The 24,151-nt window shown below is 42.6% G+C and overlaps 1 protein-coding gene across 1 annotated transcript in view; it reads right to left on the reverse strand.

Moving 5' to 3' along the window:
* Positions 1-15,298: 15,298 nt before the first annotated feature.
* TRAPPC2L (trafficking protein particle complex subunit 2L) overlaps positions 15,299-24,151 on the reverse strand; it is a 29,719-nt gene continuing 20,866 nt past the window's right edge. Inside the window, exons 3-5 of the mRNA XM_086945805.1 lie at positions 18,197-18,284; positions 17,910-17,989; positions 15,299-15,509 (exon numbers count right to left, since the gene is read on the reverse strand). Of these exons, the coding sequence (XP_086801931.1) occupies positions 15,464-15,509; positions 17,910-17,989; positions 18,197-18,284 (214 nt within the window). The 3' untranslated portion in view covers positions 15,299-15,463. The remainder of the gene's footprint in view (positions 15,510-17,909; positions 17,990-18,196; positions 18,285-24,151) is intronic.

A 24,151-nucleotide genomic window follows, 5' to 3' on the forward strand; every position in this document is an offset into this window, starting at 1 on the left:
TCCTAAATCCACTGCACTGTTTCAATGTTTTACTCACCCAGTGTTCACAGCGCCATGAAACCGTTCGGTGTAAGTGCCCTATAAAAATATTTTTAACATAACATGTGTCCTTGAGATGGTTCTCACACACTGTTCCTTCATTCTATGAATTATTGAAACATTTGTTGAGTGTACTGATGCCCAAGGGGTGAGGGGTGTTCCGGCACTATATAACACAAGCTGGAGTCCCGCACCTAGGTTATGTACTGCAAAAGGACCATGTTTTAATTGGTGTGTAAAGCAACGCTCGGATGAGCTAGTATGAAGGGAATGGAAATGCTCAGTCCTCAACTTAGGAGACAAAAAAATAGAAAGATATTCCACTCTTCTGGGTATGGGCGACTTTTGGAATTTGCAACAAGAACTGATGAGATTATCTGAGAGGTCTATGAGGGAGATATAGAGTAGTTCATTCTCTTTAAGGACCCTTTTTGTGTAAAACTCGAAGCATCATCATTCAGTATTTTAACAGAATCTGCGTACACCCCATGTACCAATGTAGGCTTTCCTGGTACAACATGATAGACTGTGGCCAGGAAAGATTGAGAAGCAGTCTGGCTTCTACACTCCAGACCAACAGATCAGGCAGACTAAGATATTACATATTTGCATAGTTTAGCCACAATGTGATCAAGGAATGGATGATAGTCTTACAAGTATGTTCAGGCATAATATTAAGGATGTTCTTCACAGTCCTCACTGTCAGGGGTATGGAGACGCTCCTAATTCAGCTGGTATCTGGACCAAAGGAAGGAGAGGATCTGAAAAACAGAAATTCAAGTTTATCTAAATTCAGCTTCAGACAACTGTCCCTCATCCATTCATGAGGCAGGTGTTAAAGGCATCCAGGAGCTCACTGTTGGCCTCTTGGAAGGAAAACCTGAACTGAGTAGTGTCATCTGTGTAACACACCACCTTAAAACTGATTGGTTGGTTGATATCAGCAACGGGAACCATATAGACATTAAATAGCATTAGGCTAAGACCAGAGCTTTGTGGGGCAGATTTATCAAATTGTCATGCAACGTAATGCAGCAAGACAACTTGCTGCACTGCATGACAAGGAGAGAGCAGGAATGTGCCACATCCACTAATATATGATGCATTCCTGGTGTTTTCCTACACTGGCGCATTGAGTTTTACCTATCACCTAGGCAGGCACGCTTGCGCCATGGTGCAAAGGAACCGGTGTTACAGGCAGGATTTTTTTAGAGCAGGAAAGGATACCTTCCTGCACAAAATGTATCCCTAAAGGCATGTTCCTCTTTTTCGGGGTGCATCAGAATGCAGCACACATAGAAAGGGGAAATAACAAGGAAAAATTAAGATATTTCTCCTCTTTACGCCTCTGTTGGGAAGGCACAATCCCAGGTTTACAACCACCAGTAAATCTGGGTTGTCAAAATCCATGGGTGGCGGCATGGGAACGCCCATGCCCCCCTCATAGAACATCTTCCCAATGCAGAGTAACGCAAGGTAGCTATTTGGGATACCTTGTATTACTCTGGATTTACTAACTTACACAGATCCATGCAAGGTGGCTTTGCATGACTTAGTACATCTCACTTAAGCCCTTGCGTTGCCTTGCTTCACCTTGTGTGATACAAGGGTAAGGCAAGGCCTAAGTAAATCTAGCCCTGGGTCTCAATGGCTGGGTTGATGATAAATAAGGTGGAAGATGGATAGTTTGGCAGTGGTCCCCTAAAAAACAAACAAAAAAAAGATCTAAGCCAAAGCGAGAGAAGCTACATTTTCCACTTTTGGCCATGCTTATCAACAGATCAGAATCAGACACAGTGTTAAAAGCTGCTGAAAAATCTAATAGAACCAGAGCAGCAAAGTGTTCTTGATCCAGATTTAAATACATACTTCAGATACCTCTAGGAGAGCCGATTCTGTACTATAACTCAATCAAAATCCTGACTGTGAAGTAGCTGGTTTCATTCAGAATACTAAGCAAGCGGCACATTGATGGTTTTTTCTAGCATTTTGCAAAAGGCTAGCCACAAACAGATAGGCCTAACATTTGCCATGATCAGCAATTTGCTTTTTAAGTAAAGGAACCATCTGGGAGTGTTTCCAGGATTTAGGGACCACATCTAGGCTGAGTGATTGAATAAACAGTCGGTTCATAATTGAAATAACTATTGGCAAAGCTTTTGCTAGAATCTGAGGAAGACAGGAGTCAAGCTGGGAGTATTGCCTATGCATATTCCTCTATCAATGTTATGATGTTGTAAGCACCTCTTAAGTTTTACTCATACATAATCAGTTGGTAGTATTGCAAAATAGTATTTTCACACATTCCATACCCTTCAGGGAGAATGTTGATAGTTTTTGTCCGTTCACGTTAAACAGTTGCATCTTTTAACTCCTTAGCTGCCTCAGCAGGCTCATGTAATGGAAAAAATCTGAAGTATAAAATAAATTAATACACATAGAAGAGGCCTGGGTGAACCTCTTCATCCATTGATCTATTCACCTACTAGTCACACATCACACCATACACCCTGGGGCAACGGTTCCGCCAACGGCTCACATGCACTTTGAGTGATGGCATTTTCCCTGATCACCGGTGCACATCCATCTAAAAAGAAGCTCACTTCAGTACCTGGGTTGGTGAGCCAATACATTTACTTTGGCTACACTTTTTGTCTTTCCATTTTGTATAATATTTTATTTTTAATGATGTTTTATGTGCTTAAATCAGGTCTTCAAAATCCTGCAATTCAAAAGGCAATAGTATATTTTCTGTGCATCAATACCAAAAAGGGCTTCTGTTCCAGGTGCATTTGCCTGCTTGGAAATCTTGTACTCTTCTATTAAAATGATGAGTTTTTTTATATTTAACACCTTTGTTACAATTCTATAGCAGACACATTTAAGTGATGGCATGTTTTTGTTTTTACTTTTTGTAATATATATGCATGTAATAATTATTTGTAAAAAAAAAAATAACAACCACACCAGGTGGCCAAGGCCAGAGCTAATGGTTTTATCAATTTTTTTATGCTTTCCACTTCAAAACAAGGGTAATGAACCCCCCCCACACACTTCTTATGGTTTGAGAGATTTTCATTGGTACACTTGTTTAACCCCTTGCGTGCTCGTGACGGAACCATGCTGTCATGAGCCATGGGTGGCGTGTGCTCAGGACGGCGTGGTTCCATCATGCGGCTGCCGTTCCTCCCACGCGTCACTAATCCCCCGCCTGTCCGGGCGAACTAATGAGCAGGCATGTTCATGACGGAACCACACCGTCATGAGCACACGCCGCCCGTGACTCATGACGGCATGGCTTCGTCATGAGCTCTGAAGCGCTGCGCTCACCCCCAAGCACCCTGCGGAGGAATTCGCAGCACAGGGAAGGGGTTAAGGACATGCTTGGCAACCTTGCATTTATCGGAGCAGATGTCCCTGTCCCTCGGCTTCAGCTTGTCTCACTCCAGCCCAGTCAGTTTCCATCCAACAGCTCATCCTTTCCAATGATCAGCAGTGACACTTCCCATACACCTAGGAAAACTGCAGCACGAATGTCATCATCACTGATGCAGTGAAAGGTGGGGTAGCATTTCATAACCCGGGAACACATGACAACTGCTCAGACGGCTTCAATCTGTGAGCATACACAGCCCTGTAATCTTGGGGCTGCTTGGTTAAATGAGTCTAAATATTGAGGATGTGTGAGTATTCAATGGTATTCGGCCAATAAATTAAAAGACTGGGGGCCAGATGTAGGTATCCAAATACCGGTCGGAAAACGGCCAAAAATACCGATTTTCGACCGTTTCCGACCGGTATTTGGATATTGAGATGTAGGGGCATGTTAAATTACACAATCGGTAATTTTACCGAATTTGTAATTTTTCCGATTTGGTAAAATACCGATTTGTTAAAATTAACGATTCTGTAATTCAACATGTAGGTAGCACTGTAATCAGTGCTACAAGGGTTTAAGAATTCGTTATTTACCGGTGGTAAATAATGAAAACTCTTCAAAATACGTGCCATGTTGCAGACATACATGCCCTAAGGCCATATATGTCAGCAACATGTGCACCCATGCACAATTGAGGGGTGCAACAGGGTGTCAAAGTGACACCCTGTCCCCCTTGCAAATTCGGTAATTTTACTGAATCGGTATTTACCGATTCGATAATTGTCATTGATTCCTATGGGCCACAAGGCCCATAGGAATCAATGGCAATTACCGAATCGGTATATACCGATTCGGTAAAATTACCGAATCATTCCGATTCGGTAATTTCAAAAGTGAAATTACCTACATCCCATTTACCTACTCGTAAATACCGAATCGGTATGATTCGGTATTTAAGAGTAGGTAAATCGAGATTACCTACATCTGGCCCTCGGTGAGTATCCAATGGCATGGGTCAAAAGATTGAAGGACTACGAGACTATCCAAAGGTGTGGCTCAATGGATAGAATTCATCTGTGAGTATCCAATGGTATGGGCAAATAGATTGAAGGACTTCAAGCGTATCCACCAGCATTGGCTAATGGATTGATGGATTCTGTAAAGTGGTGGAAACGTTCTTGATAGTTTTCTTGTACAAGGTGTTCCCTCATGAAGGCTTTCTTCTCTGCTTTGTAATATAGTCTAATAGAATCACTTTGAAAAGTAAATATTTAATTGATGTACAACAAAACAGTGCCATATAATGTAGTATTTATGCCTATGAGTGATTGGTAAAATCCAGTTATCAAAAAGCTACAAACGAAAGAGCCTAGAGCGAAGTGAATGTAAATTTGATGGCCTAGCCTATAGTTATTAGACGCATGTTTTTCAAGAATGTTTATAACAGATGTTTACACATTAAAAACAAACCACAGCTATGACATACTTGCAGACCTGAGACTAGAACTCTTTTTCCCCAAAGAAAAATGGTTAGGTGGCAATGTGGCATTCATCTAGGCAAGACAATCCCTGGAGCATGCCTACAGAGTTCGCTCAAGTTCAAAAAGAGGCAGAAATCTTTATCCATTGCCCAAAAGTACTGTTGTAGCTGTGCCATGTGCCATGCCTTCACTGAGGTTAAAGGTGTCAAGACCACCCCTGCTGCCCAGCCACATCCACAGGGCCCCTTTGTCCATATCCAAATACATTTCATTTAAATGCCTCGATGTTGTTCCAGTTTTTATTCTAGTTCCAGTATTAATGAACAAGTTACTTACCTTCTGTAACAAAATATCTGTAAGAAACATTAGTAGTGATAAATTACTTACCTTAGAATTACCCCCAGGCGTCAGCATTACCTCTGCACGCCGAAAGGTGGCATAGTGCGGCTCTGCGTCTGTCATTGGCGACGTGGTCACGGAGAAGACGTCGCGGCAGGTACTTAGACAATGCCCTCGCGCGAGGACGTCAGATCTGTACAGGACTTTCCGCGCCAGGAACGCAGAGCCATGCAAGATACTGACCACTGGTGCCTTGAAACTAGGGTCCTGAAAGTGAGGACCTTAACCCTAGAAATCAGTTCGCAGAACGGGGAGGATGGGTGGGGTGGTAAGGAATCTATCACTACTAATGTTTCTTACAGCTATATCGTTACAGAAGGTAAGTAACGTGTTCCTCTGAAAGAAACACTTATTGATAGATTCTTTACCTTAGAATAGAAACCCCAGCAATACCAGCCCCGGTGGTGGGTCTGCGAACCAAGATCACACCAGGAAGTCCCAGAGAAGAGAACTGGCAAAGAAGCTGTCTCTCCGGACTTGGTTGTGCAGGCAATAGTGCTTAGTAAAAGTGTGCAGCGAGGCCCACATAGCTGCCTGACAGATGTCTTGTAAGGGGACACCAAGTCCCAATGCCATAATGGCTGCTGTCGCCCTGGTGGAATGGGCGCGCAGCCCCAACCGAGGCTCCTTTTTAGCCAGAGAATAGCAGGCTTTAATTCACAAGACGACCCATCGGGAGATTGTCCGCTTGTGTACGGCCCGACCTTTCTTGGCACCAAAGTAGCCAACAAAGAGCTGGTCATCCACCCGGAACTGTTCTGTGCGGTTCAAGTAAAACAAGAGCCAGACGGTGGAGCCTCTCTTCCTCTTTAGAAGGAGGCGGAAAGAAGGTGGGCAAAGTGATGGTCTGCCCGATGTGAAAATCAGTGACAACCTTTGGCAGAAATGATGGACGTGTTCTGAGCACAACCTTGTCCGTATGGACAGATAGGAAAGCAGATTTACAAGAAAGAGCCTGGAGCTCACTCACTCTCCTGGCAGAGGTGAGGGCAACCAGGAAAGCAGTCTTCAAAGTCAGCAGATGAGGAGGACAGTTGTGAAGAGGCTCAAAGGGAGCGCACATGAAATATGTAAGAACAAGGTTCAAGTCCCACTGTGGTATTACGAACGGACAAGGAGGGAAAAGATGAGTAATGCGTTTGGGAAATATATTTACAACAGGGGACCTGAAAAGAGAGGGCTGCTCAGGGAGCCTGCGAAAGGCCGAAATAGCAGAAAGGTAGCCCTTGATAGTGCCCAGAGCAGAGCCCTGCTGGGCCAAAGAAGGAAGGAACAGAAGAACTTCTGAAAGAGGGGCAGAAAGGGGATCCACAGCCTTTGCTGTGCACCATGCCACAAATTTGTTCCACCTGCAGGCGTATACCAACTTAGTGGAGAGATGCCTGGCTGCCAGCATGACATCACAGACTTCATCTGGAAAGTCGAAGGGAATCAACTGTCCAGTCTCCACGCAAAGAGGTGGAGACTGAGGGACAGGTTCGGGTGGAGGACCGTCCCCTGCTGCTGCGACTGAAGAACCTCCCGAAGAGGCAGTCGGATCGGGGGATCGATCATCATACTGAGTAGCTCGGGATACCAAATTCTTCGAGCCCAGACCAGAGCCACAAGAATGACTCGGGCCCGGTCGCATCTGATCTTCAGCGCTCTGGGCAGAAAAGTGTACAACAGACCGCAACTCCACTCACAACGAAAAGTGTCACTGAGCGAGTGCCGCCTCGGAAATTCCAACGTGCAGAAAAGCCGACATTGCGCATTCTCTTCGGTGGCGAATAGATCTAACCGAGGCTCTCTCCACTGTCGAAGGAGACCTTGTGGTAGGTCTGAGTGAAGACGCCATTCGTGATCCATCATGCTCCTGCGGCTGAGTTTGTCCGCCATGGCGTTCAGTGAACCTGCCAGGTGTTGAACCACCAACGAAATGCCCTGATGTTCCAGCCATGTCCAGAGGCACAGAGTCTCCTGACATAGGGTCCACAACCCCACCCCGCCCTATTTGTTGCAGTACCACATGGCGGTGGTGTTGTCTGTGGACACCTGCACTACTTTCCCCTGAATGCCTTCAGTGCAAGCCAGATCGCCCGAAGCTCCAGAAGTTTGATAGGGAACATGGACTCCGCTGGGGACCAGAGGCCTCTGATCTCCGCCTCTCCCAAGTGGCCCCCCATCCCAGGAAGGACGCGTCCGTCACTACCGTGTGTTCCGGTTGGAGAAGGGAGAGGGATCTGCCTCGGACCCAAAGCCAGTTCGTGAACCACCACTGCAGCTGCTGTGCAGTGCCTTCTGAGATCTAGATGTAATCGGAGAGGTTCCTCTGATGCTGCTCCCACTGGAACTTCAGGTTCCACTGCAGAGCCCGCATATGCCATCTGGTATGAGTAACCAGCAGGATCCAGGAGGCCATGAGACCCAGAAGCCTCAGGGTCATCCTGACCGAAACCCAGGATAGAGGCTGAAAGATCGGAATCATAGCCTAAATATCCTGGACGATGGGCCCAAAACTGTGTCCTATCCAGAACCTCGCCGATGAAGAGGAGCTTCTGAGAGGGAATCAGGTGCGACTTCGGTACATTGATGGAGAACCCCAGCAAATGCAGGTCAGCCGTAGTCTGGAAGACGACCACCTGGGGCGAGCCTGCCTTTAACAGCTAGTCCTCGAGATGGGGGAAGAAGACTGGATCCCTGATCTGTGCAGATGAGCTGCGACCACTGCCATCACTTTCATGACCACCCAAGGGACGCTGGTAAGGCCAAAGGGGAGCAAGGTAAACTGAGTGCTCGTGACCTACTGTGAACCGCAGGAAACGTCTGTGGGCTGGCAGGACAGGAATATGGAAATATGCGCCCTGCAGGTCCAACTTTACCATCCAGTCTCCAGAGTCCAGGGCTGACAAGACCTGAGCAAGGGTTAGCATCTTGAAATTCTCCTTCTGGAGGAAGCAATTGATGTTCCTGAGGTCCAAAATAGGAAGCGGGCCCTTGTCCTTCTTTGGCACCAAAATGAATAACAACCATGTCCTACTTCTGGTGCAGGAGCGTGCTCGATGGCCCCCTTGGCCAAGAGGGCCGCGACTTCCTGTTGAAGACTCGAAAAAGAGAGACAAAAATACCTTGAAAAACAGAGTCCAAAAAGTGACTGGGAGTACCGCTCTCTCTGGATCTGCGCGGAAAAAGAAAGAACGGACGTCAGCGTGTGAGAGCCAAATTTCAATATTTTTGCAGAAACTCGGCTCAGGTGGCTTTATTCTCTACCTTTGGCACTCTTGTTAATTCAAGATATATTCCCAACCAAAAGACTAAGTTGAGCTCATCTGAAATGGTCGTTGGTTGTGCCACGCTACTACCTGCCGCTCCTCCAGTTTTACTCAATTTGCAGATATGAGTCTATAGTATTGCAAACCACTGATTCACTATTTCAACAGCTCCCAATCTCCGGGCAAAGCTGCCATGTCCACCAGCATGGCAGAAGCGTGCCACACTTTACAAGCCAGCGACTGGGTCCATGTGAAGACCCACCACTAAAAATCCAAACTCCAACCCAGGTGGTTAGGCATGTACCAGATGCTGCAGACCACAAACACATCTGTGAAGAGCCCAACAAGCTGAGACACAAACTGCAATTACACTTTCTCTTTTACCTGAACTTAAAACAAACAAAAAAAAACAGAAACCAAAGTACTCCTGACTCAGCTTTTACAAAGCACAGTTCTGCTGCACCTGCAACAGACAGTGCTGTCGCTCCTGCCATTACACCACACTGATGTCTTCAGGGTGACACCTTTTCTCCTGCCCATGGCTACAGCCTGCAAACCCAGTAGTGAGACATCTCCCTAGTACCTCATTCCTCAGAGGGTCTGGCAGCACCTTTTTGCTGAAAGTCTCTTTGGTTGGCTGTTATGTTATCGGTGTTTTTATAGACTGCTGATCATTTATGAGGGAATCCAGGCGCTCTGTAGAAGGTGCGAGAGGTCATCGTTGGAGGGCTTACTCGAAAAGCCAGGTCTTGAGCTTCTTGCAAAAGTCAAGAAGAGAGGAGGAGGCTCTGATGTGTTGTGGGGAGTTGCTCCAGGCTTTAGAGGCTGGGTACGAGAAGGCACAGCCCCCTCCTCTGCTTTGGTGTATGTGTGAGGTGTGTGCTAGTGAGACTGGCTGAGCAGCTGTATTCACTTCCACCAACCTTCCAGACACCTATGCTCTGTTAGGCAGGCCCTGTGTTGTGGAGTGATTGTAGGTGTGGGTGAGGAGTCTGAAGTGTATGTGCTTGCCGATCAGGAGCCAGTGGAGCTCCTGGAGGTGTAGGGTGATGCGGGCTCCGTGTAGGAAATTGAGCAATAGTTTGGCTGCTGTGTTTTGGACGGTCTGCAGTCCTCTTGTAAGCCGACTGGTTATCTCGGTTTACAGTCTAGCCTTCTGGAGATGAGGTATTGGGCAATTGTTTTCCTGGTGTTGTCTGACAGCCACTTGAAGATTTTCTTAAGCATCCTTAGTGTTGAAGCAGGAAGAGACCACTGCAGGCTCATTCTGTTGCTGTGTCAATGGTTGAGGGGGATGGTGGGTCAGAAGGTGGAAAGCAATCAACCATACTGAGCCTGCTGCCCAACACCAAGAAACGCTTTCCCCCTACAAATACAAAACTTCTCTGCAAATTCCAAAGCAGTACAACCGTTTTGGCCTTATTCCCCCACTGTCAAAGTGAAATACTCTTGTTGGCTGTGTCTTAGGCAAGTACCAAAGTGATATTAAAATGTCAGCAAGCACCATATATCTTCATTGTTACTAACCCCACCAAACAGAGTGATTGTCTCAAAGCACCACACGCATTACCACAATTATAGATACTAATCACGGAAAATCTTTGCTCTCTGCATTTGTACTTATAATTCTCTGCCAGCAAGTCATACTTTATATTAAATCAACACCAGAGTGTGATCTCTCTGCTGTTTTAATAAAGACTCCAAGTTAGGATGTATGGGGACCTCCCAGTCCTGATACAAACCTCTTCCTTTAATGTGATCATCTTTATGTAAAATAGCGATATGTCGCCTATGGTAACCATAATTATGGAAGAAATGGAAATCATGAATGTATAACCCTATGCACTCACCCCGGGACCACGCCCGAAGCAGACGTTCGCCTCCACGCTACTGCAACTTCAGAATCAAAAGGAATCTGGAAAGCTGTATTAATTATATCAACACGCTCGAACTTCATCTCGCCATATTGCGGAGAAGTTACAAGTATACAAGCTATCAACAAAGGAATCAGACGTGTTTGTATGTATGGCCATTAAATATACAGCAAGTACTAACCGGCCTCTGACCCCCTACCAGTGACGTTCACCAATTGTCAATAACCCCGTCATCAGATATCGCTGGCATCTCAGATTTTGAGACCTAATTAGCATATAATTATAGTGTGGAGGCGACACTATTTAAAGCTCTCATCTGGGTGTATCTCTCATTACCATCTAGGCAGTTTTTATCCAAGAAAAACAGACTGAAATATCTATCTATTAGTAGCAGATCACAAGAACTGACAAGTCTACAAAATAGTCATCAACATTACAGAATTAATTTTGAAACACATGTGTTCCGGTTCAGAATATTAGATGAAACCGCTCTAGCGTCAAAATCATCACTTATATGTGAAGTTCATTCTTACCTGTGAAAGTTGTAAAATTGTCTTGAGAAAGGCGCTGGCCGCCGAAACGCGTCGACACACAACTCTCTCTTCTATGTTCAAGAATTTTTATGTTATGATTGATGTAAATTCAACTTTTTATGAAATGTATTTTTTAGTTATTGTTTATGTGACTGTAATAAACTTATGTTTTTAATTGGAAGCTGTTCATTCTCAGTGTTGGTCCTTTTCGTATTGTGTGTTTAAATTTAGAATTACTGCCTAGGTAGTTTCCTCCATTAACCCTATGCACATGCCATGCAGAGACATAAAAGTATGGCCGAACCACCTATGTTTCTTCAATATGGTTTCAGTGGAAATTCTGCGATCATGGTGAGTGAAAACCTTGTGTACCTGGGAACCTTGTTCCAAGTACACATGCAAATTAATTCAATGTGTGGGTGGGTGTCGCACACAATGCTTAGGTGGCATCAGGGACAAGTAGATGATCTGCCAACAAATGATTCAGATCTCTAAAAAGTATAAATGGGTCCCGGTTGGGAATGAATGAGGGTCCTGATAATTAACCGTGTCTATCATTCACCTGAGGTGCTTTAACTTGAATTACAGTTTCTCAGCCACTACAAATTTTGAAACCGCCACAACCCCATCTTTTAAGCTCTATGTACAAAATCACTCTTTCTAAACTGTACTGGATTAATTTCCTGAGACATCCGAGCAAAAGATGCCCTCAATATTTCACCAGATGCAAAATAAGACTGAACTTTGCAATAAATAATGGTAATCGTCATGTATTTCACAAGGATAATAAACAGACACACGACTGGCCCTTTGGCGGCCTTAACGTCGTTGTCATGAATGTGATGTATGTGAAGACTGGTGGTACAGAAGTTAGATCTGAAATTCTCATCAACTCAGGATGCACCTTTTGTGAAACTAACACTTAATCCTGTACAAATTAAAGTGGTTGCTGAAGTTTCTGTTTTAGATTTAAAGTTTCAATATGATCTGGCAAGCGGTGCATAAGGCTATGGCTGCCAAAACAAATTCAGCTATTGGGAAAACATTACTCAAAATGAGCTAATCTGGTCAGTCATCTTTCCATACGGCTGGACAGTAGTAAGTCAGAGCAGCAGGCGAGTAAGCATTTCATGATAATGCTGTGGTGGGAGTGGCTTGTCCATAGTGCTTCACGAAAAGGTTTGGCCACAAAGGCAATAGCATTTTAGTAAAACAGAGCACCTCCAGGTAAGGCATTATAATCAAGCAACACTGGTGTTGCACACAGACAAGAGTGGACTTTAGAGGAAAAGCCAGCATTTCAAGGGTGAAGAGTGACACACAGAGAAAGGAGTGATGGAAAAATGAGAAGGACACGGTATGAGAGCAGGAAAAAATAGGGTATGGAGGGAAACGCCACTAGTCTAATGAAACGTTAAAAAAAATACAAGCACGTAGTTTCAATGTTATATTATCCTTCTTTCAGGATTTAGTGCTACGTAATATTGAGAAGATTAAAAATGTATACTTTTGGCTCCACAATATAGTAGTGTACATTAACAGTTCGGATATCTCTTCATATAACTAGCAGAACTAATATACACTTCTACTTGCAAAAGGTGAAAAGAGGGAAAGCATTTCTCTAGGCTGGGCTGATCCCTGAACCCATACAATCCACCTGTGAGACAGCCCAAGGTAAGGTCCGCCCACCTTTGTGAAGGAGCCGAGCCCATATCCATGATGGACCCGAGCATATGCAAAGCGACTCCTAATGCACTGGAAAAAAACATTAAATTATGGGATCATTATACTGTGTCAAGAGCAAATCTCCCTAATGAGTTTGTGGACTCCCTTCGCCAGTTGATAACGAAACTTCCATTTTGGATTGTGTTTGTGTCATTGTAGAAGGAAGATTTCTCTCCAAGTAGTGCTGCCTCTCAAAGAATTGCCTGTAGAGGGCACAATGAAAAGCCAAGAGTTATCTGTTGTCCTTACGGGCTCCTTTATTCAGAAATTACCCTAATCCTACTCCCGACAAGTCTCCTAGCCAGTTCCGCATAATCAATAACTTGCCTAAACCAGTCATGCTTTAAACGTTTCTCATTGGGTCATGGCCATTGCATTCTTCTCACTTTCCCACTGGTTTAGAAATCAAGAAAACCATTTTGCACATAGCTGGAAGGGGTTAAAATAGCAATTGGTTTCAGATTATGTTAAAAGCTCGAAGGAAAGCCTGATACATAGCCATCAACTTATTGACCTGCTTGATCCAGGGGACTGAAGGCATGGGAGAGTCGTCTACCAATATGTCCACAACAATAGGCACTATTTCATCCCAAACGAGAGTACAGATAGTGAGCAAACAACCTTTCTAATACTCCTTGGCCATTCCTCAACAGAGTACCATACTACTAGAAGACCAATAAAAATATTTGTATAAATAATTATCACACGATGAAAGAGTAATTGGTCTGTGAGAGCAGAGAAGGACCGGTGCCAGCACAAACACAGGGTTGAAGGAGAAACTAAGATTTTGAGAAAAGTAAAATGCAGCCTCGCTCCAGAAAGGTACAAGGATGCTAGCACATTAATCTGACCTCGCCTTTGGATAGATGCCGACAGGAGTATAAATCCTGGCAAATGATGTCATGGAGTTTACTAAGGTCTGCTAGCTCACTTCCTTCACCAGTCTCAAATTGGCAAACAAAATATTTTTATAGGCCTCAACAAGGTATTACGGCGCATATTGAGAATGTGAAACGTTTGCACAACGTTTGCAAATTAATTCATCATCTAATTACTAATAGACGTACTTGTTCTCAGCAGAAGGTGAAAACTGTTATGATCAGTCATCAAGAACACATACACCCTTTTTCTCCAGTCCAAAGACATATTAAATAAGGGCTAAGCTATTTTAATAGTTTTCTAGTAAATAAAAAATCCTGTGGGTTGCCAGGGCACTGGGCAAGGTAAGTATCCTTCCACTTTTCTTTCAAAATTGTGTACCCGTATTAAAACGTTGCACCCCAAAAATGTCCCTAAGAATTCATGTGACAGGGGAAACTTTCCCTGTACCCCCACCCCATGCTACACTCCTGTCTGTATAGGCCTAGAAGCAATTAAGACCCTCTCCAAGAGTATTTTTTGAGAGATATAGCAACTACTTTGTGTAGTCATTACAGTTTGGTTGCTGTTGTGCATATTTACTGGACGCCATGCTGCTTAGCCTGTAGCCATTTTGTATGTCCATGTTAGACATGCCGGGCAAAATGGGGCTGAAACAGTGCACAACAATCTAGGCGACTCAAGGTATATCCTGCACTGGCAAAACTCGAGGCAAGTGAGTGAATAAACGTTGACTAAGTACAACTCAGGGACACGAGTATCACAATAAAGAGCACGGTGGGTAGCTAATATGGGGAGATCACCCACAGCCATTATTACGCAAACCAGCTGGACCTCTCCAAAGTGCACCGGATACTCAGTTTATCTGGACATCAAGAGGAACAATAAAATGAAAACTGTAAAAGGGGCTGCTTTGGAAGGTATGTCAAGAGGGTTAAAAGGGTGTAAATGAGAATTCTTGATGATCAATTAACAGTGACAAATAGCAAGGGGACACTTGCCTCAATATACTTCCATATCTGACAGCAGCTTAAATTTCTGGCAAGAAGTTACTTGAAACCATGATATTTTGTGTAATGGGGGATTAGCTTAAGTTCTTGACCTCACTGGCAAGTTGAAAAAGAGGCTGAAGCAGAGGGAAGGTGAGACACAGTCTGAGTAAGTGAGGAACGAACACAATTAAAAAGAAAATAAGATACAAATTCAAGAAATGTGTAGTTGACACTTGATAAGAGCTATACACCATGGCTGCATCACTGAACCTTCGGAATAAGTACTGTAGAGAGCCAGTATAAGTGTCTTAATGTTTCTCACCATGCACAGATGGTGCAAAAAGCTTGCATCTCCAAAACGCACAAATCACGATAATCAATCAAAAGCCCCCTCCTAAGTGAGTAAATCGAAATGCCACCATCAAGTACAATTACAGAAATGCTTTTTCAGCCCACATTCTCTTTGAAGCAAAGCCTTTGTCTGGGAAAACTGGATTTTCGGTTCAATCCTTGTTTCTTTCAAATTAGTGTCTGAAGAAAATAGAGAAACAAGTAGGGGGTGGAAAAGGTGTGGTGAAGAGCTTTGTTCCCACAATCTCAACAGGAAGCAACTGCAGTTCTGTAGAACTGGTGAAGATGAGATATAGCCAGTTTTCACACAAAAAAAGGAAACAGACTGAGTTCAAGATCTGGTTCAAAGTTCAACATTACAAATTAGTATATGGTACGCATATAATAACGTGTAGTTCGATTAAAAATGGGATGGAGGTTTATTTTACACACAAAACGGGACAAAGTAATATGTACACATTTAAATAGAATTTTCTAGAAGAATTATAGAATGTATGTACAGTACAGACAGAATTTCAGCGGTCCAGGTTTAGGGGCACGGAAGGAACACCCACATCTTCTCAGCACACCTGCACCATCATTGACGTGACCATGCTGTCAAAGGCCCTGTGAAAGAGAAAATATATCCAGCAATGTCATCAGCTATGCAGATTTAGGTCAGTTTAATAATATAACTTATTCAGAACTCAGAGCTACTTTATTACTGAGAATATGGAGTGAAAGAATATGCTGCATCTGAGGAAACCAGTTACTGTGGAATACTATATCTAACAAATTCACTTTTTGAAACCACAGTCTTTGGACTTTGGCCATGAACTTTCTTTCTTGAAAAGACAGGATGACAAGCACCTGAATGAACTTGGTGGGTTGCTCGAAAATGACTGAATCTTCTATCCCAGCACAGTATTAGCCTGGCTATTTAACTCACGGACTAGGATAAGTTGCAATTTTAAATGTTAGTAGCAGCCCTTGATATTTTAGGACAATTGCATCAGCCCTACTGTTCTCAGGTTTTAGAGTAATCAGAGAAGAGGAACATCATTTGAAAACCAAGTGTACCATTGCACATCTGGGGATGTACCTTTGCGAACTGTTGTACAGGACAGACTTACCATTTAATATAACCATAGAAATCTTTCATAACTTTACAGGTCTTTTATCTAAGTTGAACACACATATCGGTATACCTTCCAGTCCTCCAAAATCTCTATACCCAATCATTTTATTTCATGCAAGACATGGGGAATTGTCTTTGATCTCGTGTCATCTAGTCAGTATCCACCAGGATACTAAGTATCACTAGCTAAAGGGAGACGGTTTTAATACAGTGTAGTCAATTTCTTGGTCAAGGTTTAGGAATTGTATTAATTTCTTAGTTATCAGAATTATTTATATTAAACTCCCCAAATATGTGAAAGAAAGTCAGATCTAATCCTTGCTCTTAGACACAGCATATGCTCCACCCTCTACTCTACATAGCCTGTGATCAGTCATCTGACACCCAAGTGATGAGAAAGGCAAAAGCATCAAAGTATCAACTGAGTGCCCTAGGGGTGTACAATTGTTCCATCTCCTTACAACTTTCACTATGAGAATTGTGTTTGTGCACTTCTGTAAAGATGACGGGAGCGCCTTGCTGACTGATGTATGAAATTTAGCATGGACCCATATAAAGCTGTCCTCTGAACTGCGGCCTAACTAATCAGCAGGCACAGACCATTTCCCACCAGTATCATCCTTAGCGATGCACCCTGGCTCCAACAGCAATCACCCAGGCAATTAAAAACCTACAGTTTCTTAAAGGAGGCTTTCCATGCACTAAAAATACACTACCTAGCCAACAAGGTACATTTCCCATTGGACAAAAACAACCTGCAGCCATAACACTAATCAACTGAAAATCAAGCAAGAAAACAAAGCAAAGGATGCAGTAACAAGAATTTTGATATTACATACCAAAACTCTGGAAAACTTTTACTAGTAAGGCTCTCCACGTCCCTTCCCCACATTATGAAGTATCTGAAATGGGGGTGTCCAACATAGATTCAGGGTCCAGATGTTTGTATGGTAACAGGAGATAAGATATACACACAATTTAAGTGGGAACCATTAAGTTTGTCGGTTATCCTGAAAATCTGGCCAACCAGAACCATTGTTAGGGACTCGCAATGCAAGGATTTTACGATTTTTCGAATTCTTACCCCACTCTTGCTAAGGACTTAACTTAGCAGGCAGCCATCAGCAAGTGGCCAACGCAATTACTACAGTCTTGGCCACTCAATATCAAAGTCACCACCGGACAGCCGAGTAACTACAAGTGCAACAGATCTACACAGGAGATATGCTATAAGTTATCACTTTCACATTTGTGAAACTAGTTTAAATATTACTGATGTGTTTAGCTCACGTTTCTTCTAGGAGTCCCTTTCGATGTAAAAAGTGCTAATCATTTAATCGGCTAGGATCATGCTTGAAATCCCTGAAAAAATTAGAGTTCCTGCATTTCCACATATTTACATATTAGGGGGGCTGTGACAGGCCTTCTTATCTAACATATTGTAAATGATGACCTACAAGACTGAACTGACAACTTCTTAGACTCATCTAGACTCTTTAAGGCATTCAAAACCATCTCTATAGAGGGTCAAGGAGACGCTCAAAGAATGAAGAAAATACAGTTAGCAATGCCGCTAGGGCACAGTGACAAAACAACATATGTAGGGCATCAACAGAAAAAGGATAGCAGAATTTATGGTACAATAGTGTATTGAACTTTTTACTCATACTGTTTGAACATCTTCCAATCAACTGCAGTCATGTGGCTAAAAAAAGCAGTGTTCAGTAATCTAAAGCACAGGGAAAATGACTTTCTCAAATAAGGAATAGTTATAACTGAGCTGGCACTCTAACGCTAAAAATAAAACCTGACTCCATGCTTCCTGGTTTGAACCATAAATTGTCCAAGGACACATGATCTGAAGAGGCATCTGCAAGCGGCACACTCACCTGGATTGGATCGGATCCCCTGGGTTATAGAAAGGGTTGCACATCACATCCGTGTATGAATTATGCAACTTTCGGAACATCTGGAAAATGAGAAGTCACGTTTCAATAAAAGTATTAAAGACTAACCATGGTTTACTGTTTGAGCCGTCGCATAACACAATAATGCTCCAATAGAAATACCAGTCAACACTGTAATTGTGTCCATCAAGACACCTTGCCCATGAGTGGTTGGCAGTGAGGAAATGTTGCCCTAATGACCAAGATGGGTTCCAATTAAACATACTCACGCTGCGGATCTCATTATCCCGGAGGGCAGTGTTTGAGGAATCGACAACCATGACAAACTTCACTTTGGAATTGGTAACATAACCATATCTATGCTGTAGGTTAAGGAAAAACCTCAGAATATTTTTTTAAATCAGTTTGTCCTTAGCAAGTTTTTGAAAGCATCCCAGCACTATGCTCCAGCTGGGACCAAAGTACTGATTTGCAAAACAGAAGCAACTGGAATAATTTACAAAACAACGATCAACAAGTCCACTTAACGGAAATGACTCTGTGCTCAACACTTACATCGGTAACAATGGAGAAGAAACTCCAGATAAGGCATTAAATTGTGGGTTTTTCGCTCCCCAATTTTGGAAACTGGAAGTAAAATGTTTTGTAGAGTATAAAAGTAATTCCCAGTCTTGAAGAGGATATTCTAAGTGTTAAAAAATGAACATTATAAAATCCAATTTAAAACCATTGGCCTTTTTTGTTATGTAGTCTGTAGCTGGAAATAAACATAAATCAAATGTTTCATTTTAAATCTTAACATTTGTCTGCAGATTAGGCTCCTTGCGACCCATCACGTGCGATGTACTGGACAAAAACACAGCCCAGAGCTAGTAGAAAGCTTTGGCATTCATACCACCATCTATTGGAAATATTTACCACGTGTAAGGAGAATAATAGACAAGTGTGTTACTTACCTGGTCGCCGCATTACAACAAGATTAAAAACAGAATATTAATACACATCTGAGACAGATGACAAAAGCAAGTCACTGCTTTTATTTTAGTCCCCATCTGTGTCACAACAGTCATTAGCTGGTAGAGCTTGTGTGTTCTGAAGACAAAACAATCTCTATTAGAACATCCACCACTGTACAATATAGAATCAGTAGTAAAAATATATATATATTGGCTAAAATCAACATGATAATCAAGGGAACATGGCGTGAATGGCAGATTCAGACGTGAGCTGAAAACATTATAAGATTTAAAAAAAGACTATCCATATTCATTTAATAACTTATCCATGACCGAACGGTTACCTTTTCCCATTTCAACTAAAGGATTATTTCATTATCAGGTCTTGTAGAGTCCGTGGCTTTCCACACACGAGCTTCCCAGCACTTATGAAGAGCACTTGTTGGGATTAAGAGGCTCAAGAGGGATGAGCACCATGAAAATCGAACAGGCTTTAATTTCACTCAAACTCTGTGAGAGGATCAGGAAAAAGTGGCAGAAGCATGCCATGGTGAAACCAAACACGACATCTATATTTGCTTGTTAACTAAAACTGACAGACTGCGACTGATGACTTGCATGCCCCAGAAGCAGCAATGAAAGCTCATGAAAAGTTCTCTAGTGTAACAGGCAGATATAATGACACCCTAGGACCTCGAGCCAGCAGCCCCAGAGTAGGACTGCCAGGAGACATCATAGCTTTCTGAGCTGGATATTTTAAATTGAACCCAAGTCCAATTGGGAGATCCTAAATGAGATAGAGCTATGGTTCCTGCAACGCCAGCTACGATCGACCGGCCACGCACTCGCCACCGTACCACGCATCCGCAGAGCCACCGCCGGAGGAAGATCCTTCTCCTACCTGGCAGCCAAGACGTGGAACTCCCTCCCCACCCACCTTCGGCGAACCCAAGACCATCTCGCCTTCAGGAAGCAGCTCAAGACCTGGCTGTTCGAGCAGTAACTTTCCCCTCCCCCAGCACCTTGAGACCCTCCCGGGTGAGTAGTGCGCTACACAAATGACGTGATTGATTGATTGAGTGTAATGTTGTACTCAATTCCAAATTAAACCACTGTGAAGGAAATAAATGCCACAATGGCAATTTGCTGTGGAGTCCAGTTTTTAATGTGCTAACAAAAAAGAGAAATCATTCCATACAGCAGACACGAGTAGGTAATCTCAGGCAACAAGAATCCCAAAACCAACAGTACAATCTGTAGTAATGCCCATGTATTGAATACCTAACTTAGAATCTTTCGAGTGTGATGGTTCTCACTATGAAGAACCTGCACTCGCACAACTGTATTAAATCCATCAGGACTGCCGCAGGCTGCACCAATTTAGGAAAGAGTTGAAAACTCACTTCTTTAAAAAGCATTATGTCACAAATCATTAACCATCAACAACCCAGCTTCCTCGCCCATTACTCCTCGCCTTTAAGCTTGCCTTTGACCATGTATAGGGCTCTGCTGCCTTTTTGCTAAGTTCGCACTGTAGAAATACCATATATACATACATAAAATCAAGACCAAGACCCAAGGTCTATAAATAAAGGAGCCAGCAACCTTTATTTAAGGAGCACAAACATAATTTCAAGTGGGCTAGGATCCTCTGAATGACCAAGTAAAAACACTGTAAACAGTGATAAAGACAGAAGTGGTTAGAAGCGGAATATCCGAATCCCCAAAAGGACTTGGAAGTAATTCCAAATAATCCAGATTGCATGGGACACCTACTTTCATCCACATAAGATCGTTGGATTCATGAAAGGTCCCTATTTCACAACCATAGACGTTGACTGGAAGTTAAAAAGACTGAGTTTGTGAAAGAATTAAGTGCCGTTTAGCTGCCTTTTTAAATTTGCATCTTTCAACTTCAGCCAAATGTGGAGGACAGATGGGCATTGATGCCCATGATCAACTTTGGGAGTAAGAGGCATCAATTTCTAGAACAAACTCTGCATGCGAAGCAGGATTGAGATGGGTAACAATGCATCTTTGCGTCCTCTGTATAACAATTATCACCTTTACTCTTTCTGACAAATCTTCCTTTCATACACTTGCTCTTGAGGTTCCTGAATGTCCTGTGGTTAGGAGTCGTTCTCTCATAAGGCACTCTTTTGTTTCAAGCCCCTTCTACGGGAATTTCACGATGAAAATTGTCAAATTAACTCATTTTACTCCATATTTATGACTTCCAAATGTCAAAGCTAAATTTCGGACCAATATTGGGCCAATAGGTTTGATATATAGATATTTCCGTAAATAATTTTCCCTGGGGATTACATACAGTCGATTTACTGTTGGTATCTCTAGCTACTGCTAAGCGAGGCCTGTGAGACAACACCATGAGGATTGAGAGCCTATGGAGAACAAAATACAAAGACAAGTCCTAAACCACATAATAGAAAACAAAAATAAAAGGAGGTCTGTGCAAGCTCGTCAGAGTCTTAGTTTTGGACTAAAGGTGACAATATTACCATTACAGAAGGCAATCACATTTTCTACAGTTTGCTCTTTATTTTATGCCAATATGTCTTCCTGGTGGCCTCAGGCATACAACAACAAGAAGGCTGCTAGTGCTGTTTTGCTGTGAATAAGGGGGCAGAAGGTACTGAGATGTTTTCTGTACTAGAAATGCAGTACAGTCAAGCAAAAAGTTCATGAGGTAGGCTCTAGCACCAGTATGGCTCTACCACTATGATTGGCTTTGTGAAAATGTGACATCTGTGAGGGAGTTGAAAGCAAGTGAGAGGGGTTGTTGCGGGGAAATTCCCCACAGAAGAACGGCAGGCCTTAGCCAAAATAAGCCCAGTGGATAATGCAGAGTGTCTAAACTATGTATGTTTATGTAACAAGAGCCAGTACAAAGCACTGTGAAGAGGAGTGATGTAGTCACCCCTTCCATGCGATTAGGAACCCTTTGTATATAGGTGAGCTTGTATGCAGCTCGGAACAGACAGACTGTTACAGTAATCTAAGTGAAGTGACAAAATCTCGTTCCCCGTGGGGGCAAAAAGGAAAGTCTTTAAAAGATTTTCAAGTGGACAAAGGTCCTAAAAGATTGGACATGATCGAAGAGACAAGGGAAGGTTCTGATCCAGGGGGGAAGCAGAATACTTGAATAGGAGTAGTATGTGAACTAAAGCCAGAGATGTCTTCCAGAAGGGAGTGTTTTATATGCTGCAGTCTTTAGAACACTAACAGTAAAGGGGTGGAGGATTCACTTTAAGATGAATTTCAGCTATCCAACCACTGATCGCTAGTAAACAAAGTTGAGAGCTGTGTCAGGATAAACCACTGTTGCTCACACTTAGAAAAATTGAGTCACCAATGTTGTATATATATTAATTAAGGACAAATAAATAGCAGGTTCGGTTAGAGGCTGAACAAGACTGTGGAAAGAGATGGGTCCTATTGCAGTGCACTCCACATTAACAGGCGTGGCAACTGAAAAGAATAGAGGAATGTTGTACTGTGGTCAGTTAAGAATGAGTATTTGTATTTATTAAATTAGCACAGTTAATTAAAACCATTGCAATGATGTTGTATCTGTGGCATCTTAATCGCATTATAAAACGAGACAGAACAACCGTCAGGTTTAAGAATGAGTAGAACTGGTCAAGGTTGAAGCCAAGAATTTCAGCATATGCCATCACAGCAGACGAGGGTAGTCTAGGGGAGAGAAAAGAAGGTTGTTTTGTCTTTGTAGAAAGTGGCCTGAATCTCGTCAAAGATGGACTTAGCTTTGAAGCGGGCTTGAAACTGTAATGCAGGGGAATTACAGATGACTCACTAGTGCGAGGTGTCCCACATCCTCTGCTCCAAAAGTGAGGAGCTTTCAGCACTAAGCCCAGCAGGCCATCAAAAACTAAGAAAGAAAACAACTTTAAAAGTGCAGCACCAGCTCAGCTTTGACAGGGAAGTGAGGTCCAAACGGATAGACTCAGGTTTCAGAGGGCAGGCAGGCACCCCTCTAGGAATTAATACAGCCTTCCAAAGGGACTGTGTGGAAGGTCTCATGATAAGGCCAAAAGCACAGATATAGTGTCACAGGAGAGAGGGCGACGAGATCAATGTTACATAAATAGTTACTATGATGAAATTGGAAGCTCTTGCATGATGTTACTGTGAGACAGATCCATTCACCTCTTTAGCGTTTGTAGAAAGACATCCATTAGTGCCGACATTCAGCAGTACTTAGTAAGTATGTTTGAGAGATAGACAACGAGAGAGACCTTCAACTCAAAATGTATTACACCAGTTACAGGCATCTTAAATAGGCAATACTGCTTAAAGTCAAGTGGTGACATGCGATATCCTCTTTACTGGGCAATTTGGACAACCTCTCCAATTAACCTTTAAAGTCCATCATATTTTGCAGATGCTAGAGGTTGCAAAATACGTAGAGCTACCAAACACTGAAAAAAGTTAAGTCCTAACAAGTTTCCCATTTTGGCCATTATTAACGAGTTAATGCCATTGGCTTTAACAGAAATTTCCTAGGGAGCAGGGAAATAACAAAACACCCAAAATACTCTAAAAATGGACTTTGTTTTCAGTCAATTTTGAGCAAGGTTACTGGTCCACTAAACAAAATTAGTTGTTCGTAACTAACATTTTGGACATACTTTTAAAGAGTGGATTTTCTTTTTGCACAATTCAGAATTTAGCAGCAAGAAAGAATACTGTAGGGGCCTCTTAATCTTTTGTTACACCATCAAAGTTTTGTTGCTGGTGTTTTGATGAGAATGACGATATAACAGAGAACAGAGCTGAGTTTTTCATTCTCAGTATCAGAATAATCCACACAAAGTTACTAGAGTAGAAGCAGAAGTGAGCCAATAGTAGATGCAAGTCTGTTTGGCAGGTCACAAGAGATGGAAAAAGTTTCCATTTGATATAGAATACACACATTTTATGGACAGTATATAACTCCTTCTCACATCAGCAAAAGGGCTTCTACAACTCACCACTTTTGTTTGGAGGGACAAACCTAAACGTCGCATTTTCTGCTGCTGTACCTCCTATTGCATTTCATATATTTCACATATTGTTATTTGAGTTCCAATTTCTTATTTATAAACATATATTTCATGTAGTATTGTTTGCACATGTATACTATAAAACATTTGCTATATTATAGTTTGCTAGCTAAGTAATTACTCATATGTATTCAGATGGTTTTATAATGCTTTACAGAATTTAAGTGAAAGTGCAACACAATTC

This window comes from Lissotriton vulgaris, chromosome 12 (genome assembly GCF_964263255.1).
Source record: "Lissotriton vulgaris chromosome 12, aLisVul1.2, whole genome shotgun sequence".
Classification (NCBI taxonomy): Eukaryota; Metazoa; Chordata; class Amphibia; order Caudata; family Salamandridae; genus Lissotriton; species Lissotriton vulgaris.